We start from the raw sequence: 20,750 nt of genomic DNA, 5'->3' as shown, positions 1-20,750 counted from the left end.
TTGGAGGTTTCTACTGGGAAATAAAAAACGAAGCCGCAAGGCAACAAAGGTGTTTATTTGGGGTCTTAGAATGGCAATCCTGGGTGCACAGGTTCAGATAGCACCCAAATAGTGTTCTGTCTTGGCACTTGCGGGCAAGGGTTTTTAAAGAAAAAGATTCCGTAAGTTGTGTGTAGGAAGATATTTGGCGTGCTCCCAATGTCCTTTGAGTTATCACATAGCTGAGTTCTTTATCTTGTTTGTTTATGGGGTCCCGTTGTCTTTAGGGTTTTGAAGTACATTGTCACTTGAAGCTTTACATACTTCGGTAGTTTGTGATCGCTGGCTGAGATTTGCAGAAGAATAACCTCCAGAATGGCCTCCCGACCCCATTTAAAATCTCTTAGCCTTCGTAACTCTATTTTGTTTGATTTCTTTATACAGAGCAGTCATGCTTCTGGAAGACCTTTGACCCTCCTTCAAGAGGCCTGCTCCTTAATCTATAAGATTTCTGTCTTTACAGGATCCCAAGGAAGCTGCCTGTTGCTGCTGTGGCACAAGGTGTCTCAGATGCTGAGGAATTCTTTTGCTTTGCTTCCTGTAGTTGCTTTCCTTTGTTGTTCTTCAAGCTGGGGGCCCATCTTACATCCATGCAATTTCAGGAGCAGTTGGTCTGTCTGGGTATGGGTATCATGTTTGTAAAAGCTGTCAGAATGCAATATACCAGAAATGGAGTGGGCTTTAAAAGGGGGAATTTATTAAGTTGTAAGTTTACGTTTCTAAGGCTGTGAAAATGTCCAAACTAAAGCATCCAGGGAAGGTTACCTTGATTCAAGAAGGGACCAATGAAGTTTGGGGTTTTTCTCCCAAGCGGGAGGACACATGGTGATGTCTGCTAGCTTTCTCTCCTCATCTCATAAAGCTTCCCCAGGGGCATTATTCTGCATTTGCAGACGTGTCTTGGCTGAGTGGGCTCTATTGGCTCTAAAGCTTTTTCCAAAATGATTCCCTCATAAAGGGCTCTAGTGAGTGGCCCCACCTTGAGTGGATAGAGAGGCATCTCCATGGAAACCATCTAATGAAAAATTATCACCCACAATTGGTTGGGTCACATCCATGGGAACAATACAAAAGATCCCACCCAGCGATATTGAATGAGGATTAAATGACATAACTTTTCTGGGGTACATAATAGCTTTAAACTGGCATGTTCCACCCTTTGGAACCCCAAAAGATATGTTCTTTCCAAGTGCAAAATACAGTCATTCCGTAACAATAGCAGAAAGTCTTAAACCATTTCAGTAGCAATACAAAGTCAGAAACAGTACAGAATCTCATCAAAATCAGCTACATGTTTGGTCTGTCCTAAGACAAAATTCTCTTCTGGCTCTGGACATGTAAAACTCAGAACAAGTTATCTGCCACCAACGTACAAAGGAAGAACAGTTGTCGGATACATATACCCATTTCTGTAGGGAGAAATTGGAAGGAACACAGGGGTCACTGAACCGAAACAGTTCTGAAAACCTGCAGGTTTCAAAAAGGAACCACTTTGGAAAGAGCTTTAAAACCACAAGAGCCCACACAGACAGAGACCTTTGGAGATGCAGAGGGAGAACACCCCAGAGGAAGCCTTATGAAATGAGGAGAGAAAGCTAACAGACATAACCACATTCCCTTCCCATTGAGAAAGAAACCCTAAACTTTGTCAGTCCCTTCTTGAATCAAGGTATCTTTCCCTGGTTGCCTGAGACATTTTCATGGCCTTATAACTATGAAGTTACAACTTAATAAATTCCCCCTTTTTAAAAGCCATTCCACTCCTGCTATATTGCATTCCAGCAGCTTTTACAAATTAAACTGGATTTAGTAACAGAGAAGTGGGGTGCTGCTGCGATTTGTGAATATGAAACATGTAGAATAGCTTTTTTAAATGAATAAGGGGAAGATTCTGGAAGAACTGTGAGGAACATATTAGAAAAGGCCTGGAATGCTTTGAAGAGACTGTTGGTAGAAATGTGGAATCTAAAAATACCTCTGATAAGGCCTTACACAGAAATGATGCATGTGTTACTGCAAACTGGCAGGAAGGCGATCCTTGTTTTAAAGTAGCAACGAATCTGGCAAAATTGATGGCAGGTTTTAGATGAAAGGCGTATGTTTAAAGGCACAAGCCTGGATATTTAGCAGAAGAGATGTCCAAATTAAACGTAGAAAGTGCAGCTTGGTTTCTGCTTAAAGCTTATAGCGAAATAAGACAGGAAATAGATAAGCTGAGAACTGAACTCTTGGGTACAACAAAACCAGAAATTGATGTTCTGGAACACTATGGGCTTCCAGAAAGGGAGACCCCAGAGAAATGGTGCCCCATGTGAGGATTTAACCAAACTTGGGAAAAAATTAGACATTTCAGAAAAAGCCAGGATTGAAGATGCAGGTATCCAGGAAGGATTTCTGGAAAGTCCTATTGCCTGATGGGCATGATCCCAACGTACTGCATAGAAAACCATCAAGAGTGTTGTGGAGTTTGTATAGACAGGATCCTGCCAATCTGGACTAAAATGGACAGAAAAAGGGCCTCTTGGAGGAAAAACAATTTCAAAGGTAGAACCATGGAAACCAAGGTCTGAAGCCAAGAAACCTCGGGCCAGGGCCATGGAACGACCCATGCACTTGGAGACGGTGAATTTGCCTTGAAAGCAGAGAGTGGGCCTTCCACCTCAATGTTCTGGCTGCTGTAGTTTTGTCTGTGATTGTGTTGGATCCGTACATTGCGAAGGGTAATATTGATATTTTAACAATATTAACTCTCTCAATCTGTGAACACGAGCTCTCATGCCTTTTATTTATGCCTTCTTTTTTTGTATAACTTTTTAAAACTATTTTCGTTGTAATCAACAAACAAACACAAACATTCTTGACATGGTTACAATCGGTAGCTTACAAAATCATCACATGGTTGTGTATTCATCGCCATGATCATTTTTTTTGAACATTTGCATTTCTCCAGCAAAAGAAACAAAACGAAAAAAGAAAAAACTCATACATACCATGCCCCCTACCCCTGCTTCTCACTGACCATAGTATTTCAATCTATTCAATTTATTTTAACCTTTGTTCCCCTGTTGTTTATTTCTTATCCATATTTTTTACTCCTCTGTCTATACTGTAGATAAAAGGAGCATCAAACACAAGGTTTTTACAATCACATGGTCACATTGTGAAAGCTATATCATTATGCAATCATCTTCAAGAAACATGGCTACTGGAACACAGCTGTACAGTTTTAGGTACTTCTATTTAGCCACTCTAATACACCATAAACTAAAAAGGGGATATCGATATAATGTGTAAGAATAACCTCCAGGATAACCTATCAACTCTGTTTGAAATCTCTCAGCCACTGTCACTTTCTTTTGTCTTCTTTCTCTCTTCCCCGTTTTGGTCGAGAAGGTTTTCTCAATCCCTTAATGGTGAGTCTCAGCTCATTCTAGGATTTCTGTCCCATGTTGCCAGGGAGTTTACACCTCTGGGAGTCGTGTCCCATGTAGGGTGGGGAAGGCAGTGAGTTGACTTGCCATGTCGGCTGAGAGAGAGAGGGAGAGAGAGGCCACGTCTGAGCAACAAAAAAGGTTCTCTGGGGGTGACTCTTAGGCCTAATTTTAATAGGCTCAGCTTATCCTTTCGAGGGATAAGTTTCATAGGGGCAAACCCCAAGTCTGAGGGCTCGGCCTGTTGATTTGGTTTTCCCCACTGCTTTATGCCTTCCCTAAAAAATTTTTTTTTTATTAGAGAACTTGTGGCTTTACAGGAAAGTCATGCATAAAATACAAGATTCCCATGCACCAACCCACCACCAACACTTGCATCGGTGCAGAAAATTTGTTAGCATTGATGCTAACACTTTTTTTTAATTCTACTATTTTTAAACACTAGTTATATTTGTAACAATTGATGAGAGATTATTACAGGAGTATTATAACTATTGTCCATAATTTACGTAGGGCTTTCCTCCATATTCCCAACCATTTATTACTGTTTTTTCACGCATGCCTTTATTTTATCTATCCATACTCTGGATAGAGGGAGTATCAGTCACAAGGTTTTCATAATCACATGGTCACATGATAAAAGTTAAATAGCTATGCAAGCATTATCAGAGATTAAGGCTACTGGATTACAGTTCAACAGTTTCGGGTATTTCCTCCTTGTTATTCTGAAACATTTGAAAGAAAAAAGAAATATCTATTTAATGAGTCAGTAATCATAATCAAGAATCATAATCATTTGTTAAATCTTAATTTCTCAGTTAAACCTCCTCCCTCTCATGTGATCATTCTCTCAATCTTCCGGGATACCCGGGCAATGATCATTTTAGCTTCTTCATGTTGGAAAGGGATGTAAGCCTTATGGGGTAGAGGAATGAAACTCATTGATATTCTTAAAGAGGCTGATACCTCTGGGTTTCAGGTCTTATCTGGCATAGGAACAATCTAGAGGCCTTAAGTTTATGAATAAATAAACTTACAAAGAAAAACATTTATAGCGTCTTAGATACAGCCCAGTGTATTCTTTAGAGTTTTCAGGAATAGTGTTGGTTGGGGTTTGGCATAATGTGACAATTTGTGACATCTGGCTGAAGCTTGCATAAGAGTAACCACCAGAATGACCTCTCAACCTATTTGAAATCTGTGAGCCACTGAAACTTTATTTTGGTCTATTTATTTCCCCCCTTTTTGTCAGAAGGGCATTCTCAATCCCACAATGCCAGGGCCAGGCTCATCCCTGGGAAGCATGTTCCATATAAGGGGGAGGGTAGTGAGTTTATTTGCTGAGTTGACTTAAAGAGAGAGGCCACTACTGGGGGGAGGGGGGGGTGACTGTTCGGCATAATTTTAAGTAGGCTTAGTTTTGCCACTGCAGAAATAAGTTTCATAAGGGCAAGCTTCAAGACTGAAGGCTTGGCTTATTAAATTGGGAGTCTCCAATGCTTGAGAGACTATTGGGAGCTCCCCAGGAGGGGAAGTTCAATGCTTCCACATTTTTTTCTTCAGTCCCTTAAGGGGATTTTGGAAATATTTTTTTATTTTCTGCCCCCAGTACTCTGGAATGTATCCGGATATTATAGTAACCTGTATAGAGTAACGAGATCTCATTCCCTATTCTAGGTCCCATGTATTTAGGTTGTTTAAATACACTGGTCAGAGAGGTTAAATTAGACATAGTGCTACAGAAATTTTAAATTTGGGGCAAGATAAGCATCTCTTCCTTTGCTTTCATTCAGAAGTTGGAGTTTTTTCTTTGAACATCTTTGATTAGTTGTACCAAATTCTGTTTCTCATCCCATTTTTAATTTGTTTGGCATAGCCGCATGTTATTTTTCTCAGTGTGTCTTGTAATTTTTTGCTGGTGTCTGGGTATCTGATTATGTTGACAAGATTGGGCTGTTACTTAGGTTTTTATTAAAGGTCTTCTTTGGTACTCAGTTGTATTTCCCTGCTAAAACAGGGTCTGAGTCCCACATAGGGTGTGAAGACCCATTCCAGTGGGTCCCGGATAGAGAGGGTCAGGAAAGCTGCCTCCCAAGACTACACTTTCCTAGCAGCTGGTGCTCTTTGGCAGCCCCTTCCCCACAACTCTACAAAGGTAGGCTATGTTTTAAACTACTGACCCCTCTGTTTCTGAGGCAGGTGGAAATAATGGCCCTGAGGTGCTTCAGGCACCCGTCCAGAAAGGACCAAGTCTGTGGGACACATGGTCCAATTTTCTCCTTCAGTAGTTAAGCCAGAACTGTACCATGCCCCCTCCCCCTGCCATTTGTTCCTGGGTGGAAGGGCTTTACCTGACTCTCCCAATCTGCAGAAGCCAATTGGGCAGGGTCAGGGCCAACCAGGAGCTGTGCCAGAGGTGCGGTTGAACCCAGTTGATTGTTTCAGTTTATCTATGGATGGGAAATAATGGAGCTGTGAGCACCCACTCTGGGTCCTGCAGACCTGACACTTTCTCAGACCACAGCAGCCAGCTGGGTGAGAACCAGGCTGACCTGAAACTGCCGACCTCGAGGGTGGAGGATGGTTGCCAGGGATCGTGGTGGAGATCAGTCAAATGACAGGAGATCAGTCATTTGCTGCAGTCTCTCTCCTTGTGGAAATTATGGAGCCATGGGCATTCCCTGCTCCTCTGTAGAAAGGCTCATGGTTGCAGGATCCAGAGTGTTAACTTTGCTGGCCAATGGTTGGATCAGAACTGTGCCACATCTTGCCAGCTGGGCAAGAACCAGGCCAACTCACAGCTGCCAGCCTCCAGGGTGGAGGACTGGCACCAGAAGCTATGGGCAAGTTCACCCACTGCAATTTCTTGTAGTTTCTGTTTTTCCATTCAACTCTTCCTTCCCTGGTCTTAGCAATGGTCCTTCCCTGCCTGGTCCCCTGAGCCCCAGAATCACTGACTGATTTTGACAGTTTCTGCCTGTTCTCTAGGTGTTTTTGGTGGAGGAGTGAGTTCTGCCTGTCCTTAATGCTTTCGTCTTCCTGGAAGTCCGATGTGAGACAAGTTTCCTTGTCTTCCCAGTGTTCTGAGCATTTTTACCAAGAAAGCGTGCTGGGTTTTTTCAAATGTGTTTTCTGCATACATTGAGATGATCATGTTCTTTTGTTTCCTTCATTCCATTTATAGGATGTTTTATATTGATTGATAAACATATTTAACCAGACTTGCTTTCATAGGATGAATACCACTTGATCATGGTGTACAATCTGTTTAACATGCTGTTGGATTCATTTTGATGTTGTTTTGTTAAAGTTTTTTTGCATCGATATTCATTAAAAAATTGGTCTGTAATTTTCTTTCCTAAGGATATCTTTTTCAGGCCTTGCTATCATAGTCATACTGGCCTCATGGAATGGATTAGGAACGGTTCCTTCTTAAATGCGCTGCAAGGATTAAAGAAGGGTGATGTTAATTTCTTCTTGAGATGTTGGAAGAATTCGCCTTTGAAGCTGCCTGTTCCTAGACTTCCTTTGGTGCAAATGTTCTGTTTATTTATACAGTGTCTATATTTGTTATAGATTTGTTGCACTCTTCTATTTCTTCTTGAGCCAGTTTAGGTAATTAGTGTGTTTTTTACAATTCTTCCAATTCATCTAGGTTTTCTAATTTTTTTTGGTGTAAAATTGTGCATAATAGCCTCTTATAATCTTTTTCATTTCTATGCATTCGATAGTAATGCCACTACTTTATTTTTTATTTTAGTTATGTCTTTTTTCTTTGACACATTACTAAAACTGAGAAAATCTTGTTGTCTTTTCAATGAACTAATACCTAATTTTGTTGAAGCTCTCAATTTTTTACATATTCATTGATATCTGCTGTAATCTTTTAATAATGTCTTCCTTCTGCTAATTTTGAATTTACTTTCCTCTCTTTCAGATGTGAAGTCAAGTTATTGATTTGAAATCTTTCTTCTTCTTAATATAGGAATTCATAGCTAAAAATTTCCTTCTCAGCTGTGTCTTCACTGCATCCCATAACTTTTGCTATGCGGTGTTTTTAATGTTTCATCCTTCTCCAAGTAGTTTCTAATTTCCCTTGTGATTTCTTCTTTAACTCATTGGTTGTTGAAGAGTTTATTGTTTAGTTTCCACATATTGTAAATTTCCTGGTGGTTCTTCTGTTATTAGTTTCTAGGTTCATTGCATTGTGCTTCAGGAAGTTACTTTGAATGATTTCAGTCTTTTAAAATGATCATGAATTGTCTTGTGCCTTAACACGTGGTCTTCTTAAGAGTGATCCATGTGCACTTGAAACAAATATTTATTCTGCCGTCATTGGGTACATTATTCTACATATGTCTGTTAGCTCTAGATGGTTTATGGTTCTGTTTAAGTCTTCTATTTCCATGTTGATTTTTTTTTGTCTCAGTATTCTATGCAGTATGGAAAATAGTGTGTTGAAACCTCTGACAATTATTATAGAACTGTCTATTTTTCCCTTCAGCTCTTTTTAGGTTTGTTTCATGTATTTGGGGTCCCTGTTGTTAGGTGGCCAGAGGAGGTCAGGGAAGGCTTATCTGGACCACAGCTGACTGCTTCTCCTTAGTCCCGGGAAGCTAACAACTCCTCCCTGGGTGCTGAGTTCTCCCAGGTGGAGGTTGAAGAAGATGATGGTGAAGATAAAGTGGTGGAGGAGGACATGATGATTGGCCAGATTCTAGATTCATACTGAAGATAGAGGTCACAGGGTTTGACAGTTTGGATGGGGGAGGCAAGGTGTGGCCTGAGCTGGGATAAATGTAAGAGATGAAAGTAACTTCCTTGACTGAGGCTGCTTGACAGTGCTTTGGGCAAATGGTATTCCCTTTGCTTTATGGATGAGGAGAGGAGGAGGGTTAAGGACAGGCAGTGATCTATTGAAGCTTCTAGAAAGAAGACATGGAGCCAAGATTGGAACTCTGGAATTTCTGACTCTGGGGCCCATTCCAAAACCACACAAGTTGGCATGCGGAAGTCCCTGAGAATTGCTGGGATGGTCTGAGAGGCAGAAACAATCTGTTATTTGCATGGAGGCTCTCTGGTTATCACTTCTCTTCTGGAGAGAAGGGTTTGGTGCCAGCTGCGACTTTAATTCACTAGATGGAGTTTGGTGAATGTGGGAGAGCCCCTAAGTACATCCATTTCATTGGCCTGGGTACCACAGAGCACCTGGGAAGGGACTCCATGCTGAAGGCAAAGCCTGTGCAAAGGTCCAAGGGAGGCAGACCTCAGGTGATCCCAGCAGGACTGGAGCTTGAGGAAGGGGGAGGACGGGGAGAAGCCAGATGGTGGGGACTTGAAGCCCGAAGAAGGTTTGCTCTTCAGTTCAAGAGCATTTGGGGGTTCTAGTTTGCTAGCTGCTGAAATGCAGTATATGAGGAATGGAATGACTTTTTTAAAGGGGAATTTAATAAGCTGCTAGTTTACAGTTCTAAGGCTGAGAAAATGTTCCAATTAAAGCAAGTCTATAAAAATGTCCAATTGAAGGCATCCAGGGAGAGATATCTGGGTCAAGAAGGCTGATGAGGTTTAGGGTTTCTCTCTCAACTGGAAGAGTACATGGTGAACATGGCAATGTCTGCTAGCTTCCTCTCCAGGCCTCTTGCTCCAGGAAACTCTGCCAGGGGTGTTCTTCCTCATCTCCAAAGGCTGCTGGCTGGTGGACTCTCTGCTTCTCGTGGCTATGTCATTCTGAAGCTTTTTCCAAAATGCTTCTGCTTTTAAAGGATTCTAGTAAAGTAAACAAGATCCATCTAGAATGGGTGGAAAAAGCCACATCTCCATCTCATCAGGTTTAATACCCACACTTGATCGAATCACATCTCTTTGGAGATAATCCAATCAAGCAGCCAGGCTTGCAGTTGGATTTGGGTTCAAATCCATGCCAGCTCTAGAAATTGTGGCAAATGGTTTGACCTACCTGAGTCTCAGTTATCTCATCTGAACGTGAGAATAATGCCGGTATCATGAGGTTGTTCTGGAATTGGAAACCATCATGCAAACTGCCTGGGATATAAGTGCTCCATAAATGATAGTTCTGATATTGTGAGAACCCTCTGTCCTTAGTTTCCTCACCATCTCTTGATGGTATTAGATGCAGCCTAAAGGAGGCAGTAAGGATGGTGCAGAGGAGAAGTCTGCTTTTGGGTAAATGGAAACACACAGAGACATGTCATTTAGAGTTGTTTTAGTTTTCTCCATGCAGTAGCTTGGCTTCAACAATGCAAATGTAGTGGCTCATGGTTTTGAGGTTAAGAGAAGTACAAGTCAAGCCATCACTCAGGTGATGCTTTCCTCCCAAAGAATGGCATACTGAGGATGGCAGCTTGTGTAGATTCTGGGCTCTTCTGTCACAAGCAATGCATATGGCAGCTTCTCCTGGCCTTTCTGTTCTCTGACTTTCAGCTTCTGGGTGCCCCTTCTGTGGCTTCTTTCTCTCTCTGTGACCCTTAACCTAGAAATAGTTCCATTTCCATGATGCTGAGCAGAGCAGCAGATCTGTGGACGTGCAAAGACCCTGAACCTTGGGCTGTGGGCAGATGTGAGCGGCTTCCCTCCTAGCCAGATGGGGCTTGGACCTCAGCCCCTTCACCCTCCTTAGTGTCCTTCCAGGTACTAAGTACAACTTGGAGAAGTCTCTCAGTTTATTCAGTGGGAGAAAGTGTCGGAAGGTACAGACTGGAGGTCCTGGGCTTTCCCTGCTGGCCAGTGCCTGATGAAGCCAGTAGGGCCGGATTCTGGCTTGCTCTTGCTCCTCCCCCTGGCAGGGACAGCTGGAGGAGACTTTTATGCCAAGACTGGCTCAGCTTTGCAGGGTGCTAGGAGACAAGGGAAAGAAGTCTGGCCTGCCCTCTTCCCTTGCTGAGACACAGGGTCCTGTAGGGAATGTCCCATCCCACCATTTGGGTGCTGGGAAATGGGAGGGAGAGGGCAGAACTTGGGGGTGCAGTGAGCAAGCCCTGGCAGGTCAGAAACAGACTTCTCTACGTAAGGGGGTAGGTTGGGCAGAGTCCAAAACCCAAGGAGGCAAGAGTCCATCAGGAGCACTTCCACATTAGATCTGGGTAACCTGTGGAGCTGGACTGTGGCTTCCAAGGGGCGTGTGGAGGGAGTGATGTAGAAGAGCTCCCACCCTCACTCAATCACAGACACCTTTAAAGGGTCAGAGAGGAGCAAGTAGCTGGAATGTGGTCATTACCAAAGAGTGAGGAACCCACGAGAAGGCGGCCCCTCAGAATCCGCTGGGGCTTTGTCCAGCAATATATCCTTCCCAGTTCCTTGTCTGCAAGCCCTCTCTCCTGGTCTGCCACCTCTCCTGGTCTGCCTGGGACTGTCTTGGGTTTAGCCTTGGAAATCCCAGGCCAGGGGCTTCCCCAACCTGGACAAATGGGTCCGTGGGCCACCCCACATCCACTGTCCACCCTGATGAAAATCCTTGACCGGGGCCATGCACCGTGGTGCCTGAGGGCTGCTGCACCCCAAGGCTGGGGAGGGGAGGAGCTTGTTGCGGAAGAGGCTGGAAGAGGAGGAGAGGGGGAAGCTCGAACCATGTGCCTTACCTCCCTGACCCATGTTTTGTTTTCTTCAGGTCTGACAGTGTGAGACATAGCTGGCCGATCATCGCGGAATTCGTGACGACGCTAGTAGAAAAACTGAAGAAGTATGACTTCTCTGCACTGTGGGGTGCCTGTTGTCTTCCGGGCAAAGTGCACATCTCTTTTAGGCTCAGGGGGCCTGCAAGCACCTTGGGTGGGAGCTCCAAGCCCGGGGCCCTGATGAGGATCCCACTGGACGGTCCACTGTGGTCGCTGAGGGATGGTGCACCCTGTGGTGGGGAAGAGCTTATTAAAGACTGGGCAGGGCAAGGCAGGGGAGGGATGTCCCTGACCTGCTCCCCAGATGGAGAAGAATTACTTTGAGGTGGGAGGAGGGAGGAGGAAAGGAGGGACAAAGCTATAAAATATATCACAGTAGAAGGGAGATGTTCTGCAGCCTCAGGGACAAGAGGGCAGGTCTCAGTGTCACTGTAAGAGTGGGTGTGGGTGTGTACATGTACTTTGGGGTGTTGGGGGTTTATGGATGGAGCAGGTTGTCATCCTGGTAACCTTCTCCAGAGTGAAAGCCCTTGAAAACCTTCCCTAAAAGTATCAGTATTACCCGGTCTGGGAATGGTTCCCAAATGGAAAAGGTAAGGTGGGGAGCAGGCAATGGGCTGGTGTCATTCCCAGCTGTGTGAAAGGCTTCTCACGAGTGGGTGTCCCCTCCGCAGCCCGAACATGCCGATATCGTTTATTACCTCCAGTGCGAAGGCTGACATCATCATGCTCCCCACCACAGATGCGTAAGTTCTCGCTCAGAAGAGCCGCTTCCTCCCTGACCTCCCTAGACAGATCGTGGGCAGTGAGGGAGTGACCTTGGTGCCCCCTTCATCCCCATCCCTGGCCCCTGGGTTCCCTAAAGAGTCCCTGTCACCCGCAGACAATTGCATTTCCCAGTGTTCTCTCCTCAACCCATGCCGACCCCTGGCCCCAATCTGTCCTGAGCTCCTCCTTGCAGCAATCCATTCTTGTCTTCGAGCCTCTGAGGATTCCTGGCATCCAGGGGTGCTGATGGGGAGAGGTGTGCCTCCTTTTCCAACACCAGCGTATGTTCTGAGCACCTTTCTATAGGCATGGCCCTCTCTCTTCTAGGCTAGTGGGAAGAGAGAAGACTGGGCCAGAGCCATGCCGGACAATGGGGGGCAGTCGGGGTGCCGGGGTCTTTAGTGGAGGGGAAGGGATACCACCACGGTGGGCCCCAAAAGAGGCGCCTGAGAGCAGGCTGACACCAAGCTGGCTGGGACACTCGAAAAGGTCAGATTAGCCTGACCACAACCCCTCCGTCCCCAGTAGCAGCCCTGCCTGTCCCGACCTGCACGTCTGCTCTGATGGTGGCTGACAGGTTTGCACAGACAGCCTGTGGGGCTCACTCCTCCCAGCATCTGGCCTTTTTCTCTGCAGAGCGCAGGAACTCACAGGGCCCTGGCACTCTGATTAAGGGCATCCACTCCTTCCTCTAGCACTGACTCAAGGGGAAGCAGCCAGTGGGACTGAGCCCACCCCAGGAGTCTGCAGCAGTGGGAGGGGGGCAGCAGACAAGCAGGAGGCACTTTTCCAAACCACCCCCATGGGAAAGGGGGGTACTTGCCCTGAGGACCCTGAGTTCCGACCCACAGCTCCCCATGCTTGGAATGTTCCCTGCTTGGACGTGGACATCAGAGGCACGGCCCTGGGGGGCAGAGGCTGGAAGCCATGGGACACGGATGAGCCCCCAGCAAGCCAGGCTGGGCCCATAGAGACATCAGAGTCACCCCCCACTATGCTGACCATCCCAGGGACAGGGCGGGGGTGGCACGGGCAGAGCAGGGACCAGTGGGTCAGATGCCCCCACATCCTTGCCCATCCACGCAAAGTGAATATTTAGCCACCGCCCCCACCCCCAATTCAACACCCCTTTTTTCTTCTGTTTTCAGAGAAGCTCTTAGGTTTGGCATTAAGAAGCTAAAGAACCAAGTAAATACGGGGAGTCTCCACATAAATGAAGGCCTTAAAAAGGTACAGATTGCCAGAGCTTGGAGAATGTTTGTGGATGGATAAAATTCTCAGAGTATTGCTTGGATCATCTAACCTCCCTTCTCCCAATGTTTCCTCATTTTGTTTCAGGCAAATGCGATGATTAATGGAGCCAACTCTGGAGGTAAGCTGCCTACAGACTGCAGTGTTCTCAGGTGTAGAGGGCAAGGCCAGGCTGGCTGGGGCTTCGGGAAGCTCTGGGTTCCAGTCTCACCACAGCCACATTCTAGTGCTGAGTTGGAGAAAGTTCCTTCACCTCTTGGAGCCACAGATTCCTCGTCTGTACAATGAGGATAAGGAAATGCCACATCTAGTGACGTATGAGAACTAAACAAAATCTGCCTGTGATTCTTGGTCTTGATAAGTTTGAGATGCTTCCACGTGAGGCCGTGTCCCTCTGGTGACTGCAGTTCGACTGCATGAAAAGCAAAGGAAGCAGCCAAGGGCACCTTGAGCAGACTTAGGTTTCTGTTTACAGATGTTCACCCTTCCCTGAGGATGCACTTTTAGCTTTTGGCTCCTTTTCCTTTCACCCTGTGACTCCATCTCTGACCGTATGCGAAGCTGTCCTCAGACCAGGACTTCCACCTAGAATTAGGGATTCTAGTTTTGTAAGGGGAGATGCGCCAGCATTCGCTGAGGCCTTGAGCTGGGCCTATGGTCCCTTGTCAAGGGACTTGGCCAGGGGTCCTAAGCCCCAGGACTGGCAGAGACCCCCCCCAACTCCACCCCGGGTCCTGCCTGGCCCTGGGGTGCCCTTGCCGTGAGCCCTGCAGCACACCTTCCACAGGAGAGTCTGGCTGCTGCTCTGGCGTCTTACACCTGTCAAGGTTAGCCCAAGTGTATGGGCTCCGTCTCCCATCTTGGCACAGGCTGTCCCATCTGTTGATGGGAAGGATGTGGGCACCCAGCAAGAAGGGGCCCTAAAGGGTCTCAGTCTCCTTGTCTGCAGTGTGGGCCCTGGGCTGAGGCTCTTCTCACTCCGGGGTCTGCTGCGAAGCCTGCAGGAGTTGGATGTGGTGCTTGTGTCTCCCAGGGAGCTGCCCACGCCTTGCCCACGAACACTTGGTGTCAGGGGCACTGGGCCTGTTCCTGGGTTTGGCGTCCCCATGGTCTGGGTTTGTCCCTGGTGCCTGGCCCGACACAGCCACTCCTTGCTTGTCCTACAGGTATGAGTGTTGCCAGCGTCGTCGTCATTGTGCTTGGGTCACCTATTCCTGGAGCGGATTATCCGCTGGCGGTGGAAGAGGTGAGTTCAATCCATTGTTACCTGCTGTATGCTGCACTTAGTTTGGTGATTTATACTTAATGTCTTCTTTCTAAAGGCAAAAAAGGCTCGAGATATGGGGGCGATTGTTTTCTGCGTGGGTTTAAGTAAATTTCAGCCACCGCAGGTAAGACAGAACCGGTAACCCAGGGGCCACCCTTGGGCCTGGCTGGGGGAAGGTATCAGAGGCTGCTTTCCCTGGGGGTTCCGGGATGATTCTGCAGCTCACACAATTATTTGTGGCCACCCTTGTCCACTGCAGAACATGGTAATGGGGCTTGGTCAAATGAGCACCCTCAGATGAGGGTGGAGGAGTTTGCTGTTCCTTAAGGGGGTTCTGCCGGCAGACAGAAGGATCTGGTCCTCAAGTGTAACACTCCCTGGGCCCCAGATATGGTAGCTAGAGACTGTCCCCTATGTGGGGAGCCCGCTGCCCCCTCTCCCTCCAGGCTGTGGGTCTAAGCCACCTCCTCTCCCTTGTAGGCAGAAGGCCTTGCAGACAGCAAGGGCCATGTGTTTGGGGTGCCTGGCAGGTCGAGCACCTTGCCAAACGTCGTTCCCCAGGTGAGCGGGTGCTGACGTGAGAAGCGGGGTGGGTGTGAGAAGCCCCCAGTGAGGAGGGGCTTCTCATCAGGCTCTTCCGTGGCTCACCTCCCCTGCTCTTCTGTCCCACTCTGTGTCCTAGATCATGAAGAAATTATGCATCCTTTTTGAGTCTTTGGAGCCTACCAGTGTCTGTATGGGAGGTAAGAGCTGAGGTGGCCGTAATGTAGACAGAGGTGTGTGCAAGTGTGTATGTGTTTCTGGATATACATATGTACATGTACATGTGCGTGCTTGTATACATGTGGGAGTGCATGGGCACATGCCTGTCTGTGTGAGGAGTGTGTATGTATGCACGTATGGCACGTGTATGTATGCATATTTTTGCTCATGTATATGTGTGTATGTGTGCACACATGTCTGTGTATCATGGTTGTATGTATGTATGTGCATTTGTCAGTGTGTGTATGTATGTGACTGCACACGTGCATCTGTGTGCATAATCATGCATGTATGTTGACGTGTATGTGTGCATTTCATGTGTATGTATGTGCATGTGTGTATATGCGTGTGCATGTGTGTATATGTGTATGCTTTTGTGTGTGTGTATGTGTTCATGGGTGTATGTGAGAATAATTGTGCATCTGTATATGTGTGTGTGTATTTGTGTGTGTGTGGTGTGTGCCCATGTGTATGTTTGTGTGTTTATATGTTGGTGTATCTGTGTGCGTGTGTGTGTGCATGCATTGTTTGTGGTGTGCGAGTGTGTTTGGAGTATATATGTAGGTGTTCATTTGTTTGTGGGTGGGCTCTGAGGGCATTTGTGCGGATATGTGTGTGAGTACTTTTTTCCCCTCTCAAAGTAAAATGTTTAATTAAAAATAATTAGAAAGGAAAAATGTATTTAGAACCCCCTTAACGAAATGCTCACACGTGGAATCTAGCGATATATAAAAGGGACAGAACATCAGGAACAATTAGCAGTCATCCCAGCTGTGCAAAACTGAGCGGACATTTGAAAACTGAATGTGAGTTGCAGCATCAAAAGAAAAAAAAAAACGTAATCATCTCAGTGGATGTAGAGAAGAGGTGGACACAGCTCCACGACCCACAAGACGTCTGTGCTTGGCAGAGTGGGAAAGGAGGGCCCTCCCTTGCCTGCCAAGGGCGTCCCCCCAGCCAGCCAGCACCTCCCGCCATCCCCGAGGTGAAATCCCATGAACCTTCCCTGAGACCAGGAACTGGACGGGCGGTGAGAGGGGGCCTCCTTGGGCAGTGCCTTTGGGTCCCGCATCTGGGGATGTGGGTGCACCTTTGCACCCCTGGGCTCCATAAAATGGAAGCTGATGGAGAGAAAGGGCAGTGGGCTTCTCCCCTGATAACAACGCACCCGTGAGGGGCAGCCCTGGGGCTCAGGTCAGGTGGCGGGGGCTCCACTGCCGCAGCGCCATCGGCTCCCACAGAGACACGCGCCTCCCGGACCTCTGCTCCCCAGGGCTGCAGCCCGGCATGTGGCCCCAGGTCTGGGAGCACTGGTTTTGACTTCAAACAGGGACCCAGACACCCACTGTCAGGGCTGCGGTGAGGGCTTGAGTTGGTGGTTTTTGGGGTGTCTGGCCTTGTGTCTGGAAGGCAGTCAGCTGAGGAATGGTCGCTGTGCTCATATTTCCCTCTGAGTTCTGGTTTCTGTCCCCACTCCTGAGATTGCAGGGCTGAGCTTGGGGGTAGAAATGGTGGGTGAAGAAATCCAGTGAGGGATTTCCTCCAACTGAGCCAGCTGTTGGTGACAGCTGTCTGACTCCTCATGCGTTCTGACTCTGTAGCCTGTAGTATGAGGCATGGAGGGGGTGGGGGGAAGGGAGCAGGGGAGACACCTTGTAGGAGGAAATGTGGATGGGGGCAGGGGTCCTGCATTGGGAGACTTGGTGGGACGGAGGGTCCTGGGTTTTATGATGGCTCTTTTGCTCAACTTTCTCGATCACATGTCTGTCCACCTCCCTCTCTGTTATCAGCCCACAAAGGAGTGGCAAGGAAATGGAAGGGGACAGCATGGGCAAAGCTCCAGCAGGGGCTCAATGCCTGGAGGGGACACAGAAAACAGGTCATCTGAGGGGCTGACATGGGTCTCCTAGAATGTCCCTCCCTTCTGGGCTGGTGAGTTGGAGCCAGGGGCTCACCTCAGGAAGCTGTGAGAGGCGGAGGAGGCCCCCAGGGGTCCCCCAAGCTGCAGTCAAAGTTTCTGGGTGTCTGGGTGTCCTTTCATTCAATTGTTCTCCTCCCCCAAAACAGGGTCAGAGCCCTTGCCAACGTGCTCTTGGTTATTTCAGACAGTACTTGCATTGTTTTCATGCAGGCATGCAGCCTCAACACCAGTCCCTAGCCACAGAACATGATGCAGCCTCTCTCATTCCTTGTTTCCCACCCTCTCTTGCTCCCTCCCATTTTTTTCCCCTTTCTCTTTTTATATTACCTGATGCTTAACTGCTTGATCATTGCGATAAGTAATACAAACCATTCAAAAGTCTAAGGGACAAAACAGTAGAAGACCCCCCTAGGCCCAGTCTTCTCTTTTCCCAGCTGTAGCCGCCAGAGAGAGGTGATTATTTGTAGGCAATCTTCTCTATGTCAGTACACCTAAAAAAAAAATGGTCTTTTACAGCATTGGGCTCCTGCCCTTCCCCCCCAGCATGGGGTGCTGTCCATCTGTCTGTCCTGGGTGTCTGTCTAATGGCAGGCTGGCCCACATAATGTCCCCCTGCTCAGCTTCTGCCCGGCCTGCCCACTTCCTTGGGGGGTCCCCTGCCTGCCCAGCTCTGCTCCCCTCCCTGGGCAGCCTGCCTGGTGCAGGGCTTTCAGAGGGAAAGTCTCCTTTCCAGAAAGCCTGGGTCTCCTCCAAAGGCTGCTGGAGCCTGAGGACGGCTGGGAGTCTGGGCCTGGATGGGTGTCCCAGGCAGAGGGCGTGGGGGGGGTGATGGGGGGCGCTGTGCATGCCATGCAGGGGTCCGCCCTGGACCTCCCTCCCTGCCCGCACCCCACCCATGCTGGGGGCTTTCTGGTCAGTACCCACTGCCTCCCTGTGCTGAAGACCCCTTCTAGGGGGGTCAGGGGCTATTGTGAGGAGAGAGCTTCCACAGTGAAGAGGACCGACAAGATCCAGCCCCAGCGGCCGTGCCTACTTGGAAAGCAGCCTTGGATCCAGAACCAGGCAGGCTGAGGGCACACCCTGGCCCTGCACCCGCTGGGGCTGGCGGAGCCCTCTGTTAACCTGTTCCTATAAAATGGCAACATTCTGCACATGGAGATGCTCAGGAAGTAGGGACTGCTATTTTGGATGAGCATGCTCAGTACAAGCCTGGCCGGGTACAGGTTTGCCCATTTTGGGTTCCTGTTACCTCTTTGCTTACCTCATCTACAGCCTGATTTGTCTGCATTCAGGCTGCTGAACTTTACCTTTTCCACTTGTATCTAGTCACATCAGACGAGGTTAGCTTAGGGTTTCACCTTGCAAAAAATGCTTCCTTGCAATAAATACTTCTGGGCTGTAAGTTGGAAATGACCCCTCCTTGAGACCGAGAGGCAATCCTTTGGGCTGGTTCGACTGGTTACAAAGGGTTGGTGTGGGAGAGGAGCCTAATATTCCCTCCAATGCAAAGATGATGCAGCATCCTGCTGTCTGAGCAGGGAGAGGCTGAGGGGGTAGCCAGGAAGCAATGATGCATAAGGGGTGTCGTGCCTCGGGCCCAGTGATGGGGAGCGCCCACTGTGACACAGCCTGTCCTGTGGCACGCACGCAGCATTTCTTCCTGCAAGACCTCTCAGTGTGCTAGGGCCGCTGTGACAAATGCCTGTGCTGGTTGGCTCAACCATGAGAATTTATCAGCTCGCAACTTGGGAGGCTACACGTCCAACCTCACCATGGTCTCGATAGCCATGCTTTCTGCGGAATCGGTAGCTCCTGGGGGAAGTTTGTTGCAGTCTTGGGGATACCTCTGCTGGCATCTCTGCCTCCTGATACGGGGTGATCTGTCTCCTGGGCCGCCTCCTGTGTTTTTTTTCTCATTGCCTGCATCTGGATTTCCAATGTTTTATGAGGCCTCCAATCATATAGGTGAAGACCTAACACTGATTCAATTGGGACTCATCTCCATAGGATTGCTGAGCTTCCTTTTAATAATGAATTCACGCCTTAACTAATCACATCTTCAAAGGTCCTAGCCATGATGGATTCATCCCCACAGGGCCATGGGTTATGGTTTGGACATGGGTTTTGGGGGGTACATGATAGGACCCCTGGCTCCCAAGCGGCTCACTGCCAGGGCCACCAGTTGTTCCCGTGAGCAAGGGAATCTTGCAAGCTGCATGGGTCAAGCAGTTTTCAGAGGAAACACCCCTCGGTTCACTTCCTTGGGACCCTGCAAGTGCTGGGGCTGGAATTAACTGGCCTGGGTCAGGAGGCAGCTCTGTGGAAGGAATGGGGTTCCAGTGGACAGACAGACCTGGAACACCAGAGGACTCCCCGAGGGACCAGCTGCCCTCCCCGCGTCTGCTTAATGTTTGCCTTGGGGTTGAAGAGCCCAGGAGCACCCACCCCCCGCCCCAACAGCCACCTGGCCAGGGGCTCTGCCCTGAACAAGCCCTCAGCGTCTCAGCCTTTCACACACCGGGGCAAGGAAATATCCACTGAGCCCCAGCGTGAGCCAACAGGGGCCTGGTGGGCCAGGAGGAGACGGGGGCTGACACGTCATCCCAGTTCTGGAGCCACAGCTAAGACAGAGCCGCCCCTTCCATGACGGATTCTCGTGAGCAGTGTGTGAGGTGCTGTACCGGGCACCAAAAGCACAGAGAGAAGGAATAGCCACCTAAGTGGTCAGAAGCCCCGTGGACCTCCAGGCCTGGGTGCCCAGCTCAGGCATGAGACAGGTGCTTGGGGCATGCTCGGTCAGGTCCTTTCTCACCTGTAAGGCAAGGCCTGGCTGAGCCCACTGCTGCACCCTGTGGTTTTAGGGACCCCCGTGGGACTTCAGGGTCAGAACCCCCCGGCTGAGCCTGCCCCTAGTGAGGGGCCAGGCCGGGCATGTTTCGGGGATCCCCTCTCCCCAACACTACGCCAGCCCAGTCCCCTCCCAGCAAGGACACACAGGTGGCTCCCACACAGCTGCTTCCTCCCTGAGCCCCTTGAACATCCTCTGGGGATGCCCCACCCTGAACAGCCAGGCCAGACGGAGCACAGCCCGGGTCCTCCTCACAAGCCTGTGCCTTGTCCTTGCAGAGGAATACCAAGTGGTGGTTCGAGGGCACGGTTTTTTGAATGCTTTGGAGAAAGAGAGAGTTATGTGCAAGTTCAAGTTCAGCAGAACCAAGTTCGAAGGTAAGTACCACTCTCGAGACTTCTGAATCCCGAATCACCCCGTGCAGGGCTGCATTGCATCTGACACAGCCACTTCTTCCCAGCCCTTGCCGGCTATTTGTTGTGGGGTTGGAGGCAACTGGGGGACAGACCAGGCTGGGGGGACTGGCCATCCCTCATCTGTAAAGTGGGGAGTCTGCAAACTCCAGTGAGCGTCTGGGATCAGGCCTGAGCTCTCGGCCGAGGTGGGTGCAGGGGCTGGTCTGCCCTCACCGGGCATTGTCCCTGAGAGCCAAGGATGGATGTACAGAGCACTGGCTGGTGGGAATCGTCGGCAGCCAGACCGGGACTCTGTGCCTTGCCTGGTTAGTAGCAAGTCCGGGAAAGTTCTGTTTGTCCTGAATTGAGGGAAGGAGCCCCTGCCAGGCCTGGGCTTCAGAATCAGAGGCTCAGACCCCACTGAGCCTTCCCTT

General features: G+C 48.7%; 1 protein-coding gene across 2 annotated transcripts in view; it reads left to right on the top strand.

Annotated features, from left to right (window-relative positions):
• ANTXRL (ANTXR like) overlaps positions 1–20,750 on the top strand; it is a 48,919-nt gene that overhangs the window by 16,492 nt on the left and 11,677 nt on the right. Inside the window, exons 1-10 of one of the 2 annotated variants that reach the window (XM_077124574.1) lie at positions 1,933–3,269; positions 11,098–11,169; positions 11,779–11,850; positions 13,021–13,102; positions 13,211–13,244; positions 14,290–14,369; positions 14,446–14,514; positions 14,871–14,951; positions 15,073–15,133; positions 20,200–20,298. In XM_077124574.1, coding sequence (XP_076980689.1) covers positions 3,217–3,269; positions 11,098–11,169; positions 11,779–11,850; positions 13,021–13,102; positions 13,211–13,244; positions 14,290–14,369; positions 14,446–14,514; positions 14,871–14,951; positions 15,073–15,133; positions 20,200–20,298 — 703 coding nt within the window. In that variant the 5' untranslated portion in view covers positions 1,933–3,216. Of the gene's footprint in view, positions 1–1,932; positions 3,270–11,097; positions 11,170–11,778; positions 11,851–13,020; positions 13,103–13,210; positions 13,245–14,289; positions 14,370–14,445; positions 14,515–14,870; positions 14,952–15,072; positions 15,134–20,199; positions 20,299–20,750 lie in introns of those variants that run through there. The other variant, XM_077124575.1, reaches the window with a different exon arrangement.

Source organism: Tamandua tetradactyla, chromosome 13 (genome assembly GCF_023851605.1).
Source record: "Tamandua tetradactyla isolate mTamTet1 chromosome 13, mTamTet1.pri, whole genome shotgun sequence".
NCBI lineage: Eukaryota > Metazoa > Chordata > Mammalia > Pilosa > Myrmecophagidae > Tamandua > Tamandua tetradactyla.
Note: the sequence above shows the minus strand (reverse complement) of the source record. Positions and strands in the feature narration are given on the sequence as shown.